The sequence below is a fragment of the Podarcis bocagei genome (assembly GCF_964188305.1).
Source record: "Podarcis bocagei genome assembly, chromosome: 15".
Taxonomy (NCBI): domain Eukaryota; kingdom Metazoa; phylum Chordata; class Lepidosauria; order Squamata; family Lacertidae; genus Podarcis; species Podarcis bocagei.
The window spans coordinates 42,739,320-42,750,373 of NC_138141.1; the positions used below are offsets into that span (position 1 = coordinate 42,739,320).

Sequence of the window (11,054 nt, forward strand, 5' to 3'; positions counted from 1 at the left end):
GTGGGAGAACTTGCTGAATATTACAATTCCTTGATCCTTGTCCAAGCTGTCTCGGGTTGGTGGAAGTTGGAGGCTAGTAACATCTGGAGGGTCATTGATTCTCTCAGCTTCCTGCTTGAAAACTCCTCATGCAGCAGCTTAATCAATGGCTTTATTAACCCAGGAGCAAATCATGCTCTCCAGCTGCAGTTTCTTGTTGGTTTATAAACTGTGGTTAATGTTAACTATGGCTTAGCATTACTGGTGAACACAGACCTTATAAATAACACTGAGCTAAAGGGAGCAATGGACTTGGTGTAAACTAATTCTGCCCACAGTGAACTTATTGAAGTTAGTCATGTGCATTAACTTCAGTGGGTCTACTTTTAGTAGGACTAGCATTGGCTGCAACCCTATGACCCTAACCTGGAGAAGGGCCTCCCATGAAGATCTCAAGGCCCAGGCAGGTATATATACAGGAGAAGGTGATTCTTCCAAGTAGACATGGATGAAACTGTTGACTTCTGCTCTCATGGGTTTTCCTTTTCCCATTCTAAAATTCAATTCTCCACACTTCAACAGCTATTTGTAATTATTCTTCTTATTATTTAATTATTATTATTAAAAGCTTATGAAAATTTCTAAGTATTCTGGTGTAGGTTTCTCCAAACTATGCATTTTTGAATGCAATTTTAAACTAAGGTACACATTTTTACAAGCAGTCTTTCTAACTGTATTGCATCACTGTGTATTCCCCCACAAATACTTGCCTTTATATGCACACTATTTTTTCTACCTATCATTTGGTTGGAGAACTGCGCCGCAAATTTCGCAGAAGGATGAATTTTGAAGGCTACCTGGGTTTCATTTCTCGTGCTGTTTCAGAAAGGGCTGCTTTTGTAGGTCCACCTTTAAAATTGTTTCCAGAAGAGCCGATTGGATAGATGCCGTTAAAAACGGGCCGCACCCCAAAGCTGCCCCTGACACAACACCTCTCTGTCCCCTAAGGGAGCCAAGCCACGCCCATCACGGAAACATCGAGATGAGGGACGGAGCAGAGGACAGCTTCAGCGAATCGGAGGGTTCTGCCGAGAATGTTGAAGGTCTGTCTTGATACATAAAAGAAACATGGGACCGTGCCCCTGCGTTGTGTCTTTTTAGCGTTCTTTTTTTTTCAAGTGTTGAGTTCGAAACCTCACCAAGCTCAAAACAAATCAAACCTAATGGACAAGAGGTCCATCAATGGTTACTGGCCATGGTGGCTTGTGCTCCACCTCCGCAGCTGCTTTCAAATGCCAGTTGCTGGAAACCACAGGAGGAGCAAATGCAACAGGCAACTGATTGGCCCCTGAGAGCAGGGCGCTGCGCTAGAGAGGCCTTTGGCCTGATCCAGCAGGCTCTTATGAACGATGAAGGGGGAGAACCAGGTTTATGCACGTGTGACCCTCTTTGCATGGCGAGTTCCCGCCTCCCCCCAAGGAAATAAAGACACAGGACACAAGAATTCTGGTTAATGGGTCGAATTAGGCCACAACTTTATTGAGTACAGGATTTGAGCGGTATTGGCTTAGGCATTGGTCCTAACAACTAACCGGCATGAAGGCCGGTAAGGGTTAACCACCAGTGGGAGGAGTCCTGCTGAGGCACGTCAACTAGGACCTCCCCCCGGTCTCACCGCGTGGGGGCGTGCCGTAGGCCCACACCTCCTTGGGCTTAGGACAAGGCCACGCCCCCCAGAATCCTTTACTGGACTACCCTTTGTTTGGGGGGGAGGTGATGGTCTCCTTCCCACCCTTCATCTGCATAACAATAGATCAATACCCCCACCAATGCCTAACCGCCAATACCGAGGAGTTGTGACAGTTTGCTATGAGGTAGGCGAAAACCAAATGGCTGGAGCCAATCTGCCATTTGGAAAAATTCCTACCAGGCCCCTTGACGGCGACCGGCCGAAGTTCATAGCAACGTCAGAGAACCTGCCTAAAGGGTGGGAAGGGAGGGAAAAACCAAGTCCGCTGTGGGGATGGAAAGAGGGGGAGCCTCGGCCGCGCCAGACCTAAATAGGCGAGGCCACGCCCCCGGCCCCAGCTGATTGGCTGGCCCGGGGTATGACGTGGCCGAGGATACCCCTTGCTATCGCGGGGGTTGGAGCCAGCCCCTACGAGTGTAGGGAAGGGGCGTGAAGCCCACAACCCCACCTCCTCCTTATCTTCATAAGTAACTTTGTGGCAAGACCTTTTCATCCAAAATGCTTGCTCAGCTCGTTGCGATGTGAAACTTCTCACTGGTTCTCTTCCCCAAATAGCGCACGCACACCCCCCCCAACCACCCACCCACCCACATCCACCACTCAGGCTCCACTGGAGCAGAAACTCATCTGCGCCCTCCAGAGCCCCTACCTGGGCCATGACCCCCAGTAAGCATGCACTGGGGATTGGGACCTGGGACCTTGTGCATGCTAAGCAGATGCTCTGCCGGGGAGTTAGAGCTCCTCTCCTAACCTTGTTAGGCAGGATTTACAGCCGCCTGCGGAAGATTGCCTTGCGAGGGATTAGGCCGACTATGAAACCGAAGCAGCCGCTAGAAGGAAACCAATTTTTCACATCTCGCTCAAATGTGCCTGATGCATCCGTTTGATATAGTAGGTGCTTAGGAACAGGAGGCCAGACGCCTCGTTTATTTTGCAAAATGGGATTGCTTTTCAAAACACAATCTTTTTGGTTAAGCTCATTCTCCTCCCACACCCTCCCTGGTCCCACGCAATATCTAAAAATCAGTAAAACGGCATGCTTTTTCTCCTCTCTCTTGCATAACACAAGAATGGTGGCATTGGGGCGGGAGATGCTGGGAAAACCTTGCCAGCTGTCCTCTCGAGGCTGCTTGACCAACTTTGTGGATATAGAGGGCCCATGTGCAGTGGGAGACCTGGAAGGTAGCCATCCAACAGTGTGTAGGCCCCGGCAGTCATTTGCACACTTCTCTCAGTCTAGTCCACCCTGATAGGGGAGCCTCTCCTTACCATTCAGATTCTGACAGGGTGACAGCATCTCATTTTTCCTGTGCTTGTTCTGAAGAGCTGAACTGTGCGCAGCCGAATGCCAAAGCAGGGATTGATGCTGCCTGCAGAAACCAAGACTTTTTTTGAAGAAAAGAAAAAAAACACCACCAAAAATGAAACAAAAACAGCCTGAAGGGTAAAAACATGAACCATATGCTCGAAAGATAACTTAATGAACACTGTTATATTTTATACAGGAATGTGTGAAAAAAAAACAACCCACCGTGTTGTGTTATTTCCGCCAGTGATCCCTCTCCAGCTGCTTCCAAATAGTTCCCGCTCCGCAGTGGGAGGCTGTGCCATTGCGGTGGGAAAGGGGGCATCGTTTAGCTGACGCATCTTCTGGGATCCCCTGATTTCTGTGGGTGCAAAAACACAGAAACACCTGCACCAAACCCCAGAAGCAGCCTCTGTGCCAGTATTGACCGTGGGTTTGGAAAGGAGAAGACTCCAGGACCAGAAACCTGTGGCCCTGTGGGGTTTTTGGTAATTAATAATGCTTTTTTAAACAAGGTCTCAGAGGTGAGAGGTTTGCTGTGCACCAATACCCTTTGAGGGGAGAAAAAACACAAAAGATTGACTTATCAACAGCAGTAAACAAAGAAATGCAGTCCATCCTCCTGACCCATTTACTCCACAAGTCCTGCAGGAACGAAAAGGACTGTGCCTTGCAGAGGCATCATCAAGAACAAGCCCCAGGTGCAGTCCTATAGGTACTTACATAGGCGTGAGCCCCCCAAGTAAACATGCATATATAGCCTTAGCTCTTGGGACAGTCACTTGGGGCTCACTTTTGCATTAAATGTGGGCTGTTGGGGTTGTTAAATGCTTAACCAAGTGCCCCAGTCTAGTTTTTTTAACCACCACTTTGGCCCTGCAAAGGGGTTGGGTGGAAGTTACAGAGCCATGTCCCACATCAGAACTAAAATGTAATCTAAGGTGTGTTCTAAGGATGAAATGCACGCATTTCTGCCCTCATCCAACTAGAAGAGTGACACTGCTGCTCACATTCATTCCCTCTCTTTACTCTTTGTTTGGGGGAGTGAACGCAGTACAATGGTACCTCGGGTTAAGTACTTAATTCATTCCGGAGGTCCGTTCTTAACCTGAAACTGTTCTTAACCTGAAGCACCATTTTAGCTAATGGGGCCTCCTGCTGCTGCCACGCCGCTGGAGCACGATTTCTGTTCTCATCCTGAAGCAAAGTTCTTAACCCAAGGTACTATTTCTGGGTTAGCAGAGTCTGTAACCTGAAGTGTCTGTAACCTGAAGCATATGTAACCTGAGGTACCACTGTACTCGAGATGTTGGACAACAGCTCCCATCTTCCCTGGCTGCTGGGACCCACACTTTTTACTTCCGCTGATTCTGTAAGTCTTCACCATAGTCCAACGGCACGTTCCATTCAGAGACATCCTAAGGACCCCTTGTTCGCGAAGGACTGCTCCCTTTCATTTTAATGGAGAGGCTTAGCATGCACGTTTCACATTCAACACATTCCCTGCTCTTGGGAACTGTAGGAGGGGAAAGTACTTTTGTGCTTGTGTCCTGCTTGCAGTTTTCCCACCGGCATCTGGTTGGCCACGATGAGAACAGGATGCTGGACTGGATGAACCATTGGCCTCATCCAGCAGGCTCTCTTTATGTTTGTACCTTCAGCCGAGCCACCCTAGGTCTTCATGCGATGGGCTGCGTGGTTACTTGAATGCAAAAGGTAACCAGAAGGAGGTAGGAATGGAAAAACCTGTCAGTTTCACTGTCTGGACATTACATTCCAGGAGTGTGCAATCCGTGTACACAAATAGCCGAGTTGTACACCTGCACAATTATTTATACGTAATGCACAATCATTGCCCACTTGGGTGCACAACTGTATTAATCAATGAATGATTCCCACAGGCACTTGGAAATGCTTAGAGGGAGCTTGTAACGTGCAAATAAGCCTTACGTTTATTCTCCCAGTCTGAAATTTGGTTGGCAGTTTAAAGCAAAAGCTCTTGTGGTGATTCATTAGCATTAGACACATTTTTGCAAACAAATTCATTTAATACAGTGCATCTTGGTATGTCCATCTCCCTGATATAGGCACTTTATGGACCCTTTTCTTCTAGTATTTTTAATATTTTGTTGAAAGCCACCCAGAGTGGTGGGGGAGATAGATATATGTGTGTGTATATATATATATATAATGTGTGTGTGTGTGTGTGTGTGTGTGTGTACTTTTTTATTGTTTGGGGGGGAGCTATATTGTGCAAGTCATAGATGTGTGGATGTTGACAGTTTTTGGTCATTTTTGGTTTGCATATTGTTCTGGGAAGTCTGACATTGATTCTCATTAAAATGCAAACAGTAAATGAACCCCCACCCACCCCTTGTAGACCCCTGCAGCGATTCTTTCTTCTCCTCACCCTTGTTCTCCGATAAAAGGTCTGAGACCAATGAGGTGCTTGAAAATCTCACGGGCAAAGCAACGCCCCATTTACTTCTTTGGGGCAGCTTAGGCTGGAACTCTGTCTGCGCTATGAGGTTCACTGTTAGCTGTCAACGTGGGAGCCAGTTCTTGTGATCACCCTCAGGTGGAAGCTTCTCTTCCCCGCCCCTCACGCCTTTTGTCTCACTTGAATTCTTGGAACACGTTTTTAAAGAATTGAAAGTGACACCAACCGGCCAAGGATCCTAGAGGAGGAGATGCCAGACAGTGTCAGGGAACAGATTATTAAGAACATGTGCTGTGCAAGCCGCCTTGGGAATGCAGTGTGGGTGGGTTGGTGCAACTCAATTTATTCAATTCTGTCACAAGTTATTGCTTATGCCAGTCCAGGAGACAGCAAAAAGCCACCTTGTCTGGTGACAAGCCTTGAATAGACGGAGTTGTCCCTCAGCTCAGCTTGGAACATGTCATGATTACAGCAGTTCTTTTATAATGAACTGTTTCCTAGTGCCAGTAGAGTCTCTTCCTTCCTTACCTGAATCCTGGATAAGAAACAAGAAACCCAGGTCTGCCTAGTGGTTGCTGGGTGGCTTTTTTGCACTTTGGTTAGAGATGGGTGAATTTGTCAATTTCAATTTACCTCTGCTGCTCATTTTTTCCAGGCTTAAGTTCAGTTCCCCACGCCAGTTTGCAATTTTTAAAAAAGGATACAGCATCCACCTCAAAACTAAAGTCTACTTCCACCTCCATCGCATGGGTTCTTAGGGCCATCTTTCCTGCTCTCATGGAATAACAGCACAGAAATTTGGAGAAGTGCAAATTTCAAAGGGTGGCAGCTGTGGTTCAGGGTATGCATTGTTTCGGGAAGTGTGAAATTTGGTGCGTCCACTTTTAATTGCGAACTGAGCCAAATTTCTTCTCCGTTGCTACACCATCCCAGTGCAGGGACGAACACTGGGCTTTGGGTTCAGATTATGAGAATGGGGGAGATAATAGATTTGGTTTGCCTTGAAAGGTGAATCTGCCTAATTCATACTACTTCCCCTTCAAATCTACCCCCCAGAAGAGCTGGACGGGCTGTGGCTCAGTGGTGGAGCATGCAGGAGGTTTCTGATTCAATCTTTATACCTCGGGGGCAGGCTGGCAAACATCCCCTCTGCCTGAAACCCTGGAGAGCCACAGTGAGTCAGTGTAGATCAGTGGCTCTCAAACCTTTTCCTCTGGTCCACACTTTTCAGAATAAAAATTTGCTCCACGCCGAATTTTTATTGATAAAAAATACATCAGAAACCAAAACAACAATTAGCAGTGTTTGATTTATAAGACGGAACACAACTGTTTTATAATATAATCACAGGACATCCAGAAAGTATGAAACAATGCAGCTACCAAAAAAGTGAGTCATTCCCAAAATATAATTATAAACAAGCCTCTTAGATATGTACCTTAAGTATGGATACAAGCTTATTGAGAGGTGTGAGCTTGCTTTTGCCTGATAATCTCCTTTATATCAGGCCTAAATTGAGACAAACTCTCATCTCCTCATCAACACAATTAAGCCTTTCTCTTTTCTGATCTTTCATATTTGCCAGAGTAGAAAATCCCTGTTCACAACAATATGTGATGGGCAACTGTGGAAGAATAGCTAATGCTCTTGAAGAGAAGTGGGGATACTGTTTCTGGTTGCATACCCAAAAAAGGAGTCCAGGGTCATACTCCTGTGTTTCATTTTCAAGGTGTGAACATTCAAAATGCAGGTCATTTCCTCCTCTTCATTCAGTGTCAGCCCTGAACAGCTGCAGTTCAAAAAGGGATCTCTAACCCGGTCGAAGTTTTCTGTAGACGATGGTGGGAAGTAATTATCAAATCTTTTTCCACCAGTGTTGCAGCATGTCCCTGTACGAGGCCGCAGAATTCATTGCTTGTCTTAAAACTTTTTACCAGTGGGAACATTCTGAAGTTTCTTTGATTGTCTTTGAATCTTCCCACAACACTTGCCATTGTCTCCTGCCGCACCGTCTGAGAACCACTAGTTTGGACTATACTACTGCGTATATTTGTTTGTTATTGTAAGGTTGTATTTGTTGTGTTATAAAAGGAAAAACTTAATAAAAATTATACGGGGGGGGGGATTGTTTGGACTATACTGAGCTAGATGGAGCAATATTCTGCCTCTTTCATAAGCGTCACTCTGTGTTCTATGGAAGGCAAATGCTTCCCCACCAAACTTGCATACCCAGCATGTGTCAGCACACAGAGAGTGAACAAGCAGCAGAAAGCATCACTTCCTCACTTTGCAAATTATTAGTGACAAATTCTCTTTTTTGTTGCTCTTTGCAAATTTAACCCCCCTCCCCTTCTTTTCCTCTAGTGATAGTCAACGGAGCGCTGCTTAACATTTAATTAATTGGATTAAGTCCTGATGGTTGTAAACAAAAAGCAGATGAATTGTATTAATTGGGAGAAAACGAAGCAACCGGTGGCACCAGGCGGGAGTGGGTGGGAGCGCAAGCATGGCTTTAAAAAGGGGAAAGGCACTCTTAATTAATTGATTTGCAACAAACTCCTCTCTGGATAATTACGCTCAGCATGGACCCGTCAGTGCAATTAGCTCCCACTTGTCACTTAATATCAATCTGTTTGGGTTCAGGTGTTCATGGAAGGCAGGCTCAACAGGAAGCGCAGGGCATCCTGCCCTAGACCATGAATGGCAAGTGATGATTTATTGTCCTCACTTACCCTTCATGCTCACTTCCTGTTTTCCTACCTAGCAAATTGAGGGCAGAAGAAGAGCTATAGAACAGGGAAAGAGACACGCCTTCTGCAGTCAACCCAAATGTATTCTTTTCTCAGTGGAGAAACTCCATCAGTTGTCAAGGAGATAAGTAACTCTACAACCTTTAGAAGACGTCTGAAGGCAGCCCTGTACAGAGAAGCTTTTAATGTTATATTATATTTTTATATATGCTGGAAGCCGCCCCGAGTGATTGGGGCAACCCAGTCCGATGGGTGGGGAGCAAATAATAGCATTATTATTGTTTCCTCGTCTTCTCATCATGTAGGGGAAGTCAGCTTTCAAAGGCACCAATTGGCTAGTGCCTGTGATGTTGACAGCATGGTTCCCTCACCCCCCAAAAATATTTCCTGCATTATTATTTTTTAAAAAATGGTCCAGGATGGCTGCATACATGCATGAAAATGTACACATGCTACTTTTAAAAACAGATGTGAAAGATAGGCGAAGCACGGAGATAAGGACCAGACTGATGACTGATAATTCAGTCTATTTGTTTGCGCAAGGCACCATATTTTTCGCTCTATAAGATGCACCAGACCATAAGACGCACCTAGTTTTTGGAGGAGAAAAACAAGGAAAAAAATATTCTGAATCCCAGAAGCCAGAACAGCAAGAGGGATTGCTGCGCAGCGAAAGCAGCGATCCCTCTTGCTGTTCTGGCTTCTGGGATAGCTGCGCAGCCTGCATTCGCTCCATAAGATGCACACACATTTCCCCTTACTTTTTAGGAGGGAAAAAGTGAGTCTTATAGAGCAAAAAATATGGTATTTTTCAAAGTTGGAATCACACCACAGATTTCAGGGCTGCCATCCAATTGAATAAATGTTTCATCAGTCATGAGTGACAGTCGATCCATCAGTCAACTATTGAGTCTGCATATGTTTGCGTGTGAGTAGAAGCAATGATTCTGCAGCAAAAACAAAACTTTCAGATGACAAGTCAGATGACATCTTAGAACATGCATTCCCCGTTGAGAACATGCCTCTTCAGGCAGTGCTTATGGGCTGCAGTTTTTATAAGTATTTCATTTCATAAAATTTATACGCCCCTTGATTTCAAAACAACCTCAGCCTCAAAGCAGTTTACAAAAAATGAATGAATTAAATTGTCAGTAAAAAATACAGTTAAAAACAATTATTCAAAACATTAAAAAACTAATTGAAATCAATTAAAAGCTGGAAACCAGTTTACAACATGTGTCATCATTCTACATGTCTGAACAGGCTTGCCTAAACAAAAATGCTTTTTGATGTCAATAGGAAGGGAGGTTCAAAGTTCCAAAGATTGATTTGTTACAAATGCAGAATGAGAGTTATGTGGCGCGTCTTGCAGTACCCATTCCAGAGAGCAGAAGAAGAGTTTGGATTTGATATCCCGCTTTATCACTACCCAAAGGAGTCTCAAAGCGGCTAACATTCTCCTTTTCCTTCTTCCCCCACAACAAACACTCTGTGGGGTGAGTTGGGCTGAGAGACTTCAAAGAAGCATGACTGGCCCAAGGTCACCCAGCAGCTGCATGTGGAGGAGCGGGGAATCGAACCCAGTTCCCCAGATTACGAGACTACTGCTCTTAACCACTACACCACACTGGCTCTCATGCAGGGCAGTCGAGTGGGCATATTTGGGGTAAATGATCCCGCAGGTCCCAAGTTGTTCAGGAATTTATATGTGCTAAAAACAACACCATGGCCTGGTGGCAAATCAGCAAGCTGTGCGGGCCTCTGAGGCAAAGTGTGCACGCTGACAAGGGTCAGCAATTGCGGTGCAGCATTCTGCACAAACAACAGGTTCTGGATCAAGCACAAGGGAAGCCCCACACAGAGTGCATTGCAGCAGTCCCTTCTTCAGAGTAACTGCCACATTGCTGACAAGAGGCAATGCCTCTTAATGGTGCTTGCTGTCAACGTTGGTCGCAGGAGCTGCAGCCAGAAAGGGAAGTTGGCAACCCCTCTCTGTATCTGCAGTACCTTGGCACACAGGCCTTGGGATCCTAGCATCAGTCTGTTTTGTGCTAAATAAAGATGTTTAATCCACACGTTTTCCACGCCCCTTCAAGCAAAGTGATTCGCTTTGATTTCCTTATTTATTTATTTCGCTCCGCTTTTCTCTTCCGCCCCGGGTAACCACTGTTAAAAATAACTTCCAAGCAATTTTTTTTTAAAAAAAAATACCACATACACGACAACAACCTAACCTAACAAAAATAAAGGGGCAATACATTTTATTTCAGGTGCAAGATATTTTGATGGCGTAAGTAAGGCTTGAGAGGGTCTAAAGGAACCGGACGGTTTTTCATTTCTTCCTTTCCTCTGGTGTGCAGATAAGATGGGAGTCTTTATATGGGCAGCTCTCTCTCTCTCACTCACTTACACACACACACACACATTTATCTCTTCCCAAGAGCAGTTGGAGAAAATGCAAATCATGCAGTTGGCTGTTAAATTGGGTTCACGACTCCTGGTCCCAGCAGTGTGGCCAGAAGAAGATGAAAAAGGACAGGTGTGCGGAGAAGTTGTGTTAGTAGCAAGATTAACTGGCCTGCTGGAGAAAAGAGTTGGAGCTTTTCCAAAGGGCATTGGGGGCTGCAGACCTGCGGCCCTCCAGATCTTGCTGGACTGTGACTCATCTGTTGACCATGTTGGCTGGGGCTGATGGGAGTTAAAAGACCAGCAACCCCTGGAGGCTTTTGTTGTTGTTCTAACATAAATCACGTGTGCACCACATAACTAAAGCACATTTCATGCACACGACTTCCCCCCGCAAGGATCCTAGGAACCTAAGGGTACTGG

At 45.6% G+C, this 11,054-nt stretch overlaps 1 protein-coding gene across 3 annotated transcripts in view; it reads left to right on the plus strand.

Annotated features, from left to right (window-relative positions):
* TEX14 (testis expressed 14, intercellular bridge forming factor) overlaps positions 1–3,213 on the plus strand; it is a 62,304-nt gene extending 59,091 nt beyond the window's left edge. Inside the window, exons 28-29 of one of the 3 annotated variants that reach the window (XM_081171946.1) lie at positions 988–1,082; positions 3,054–3,211. In XM_081171946.1, the coding sequence (XP_081028072.1) occupies positions 988–1,082; positions 3,054–3,124 (166 nt within the window). In that variant the 3' untranslated portion in view covers positions 3,125–3,211. Of the gene's footprint in view, positions 1–987; positions 1,119–3,053 lie in introns of those variants that run through there. The other 2 variants (XM_081171947.1, XM_081171945.1) reach the window with 2 other exon arrangements.
* The last annotated feature ends 7,841 nt before the right edge of the window (positions 3,214–11,054 follow it).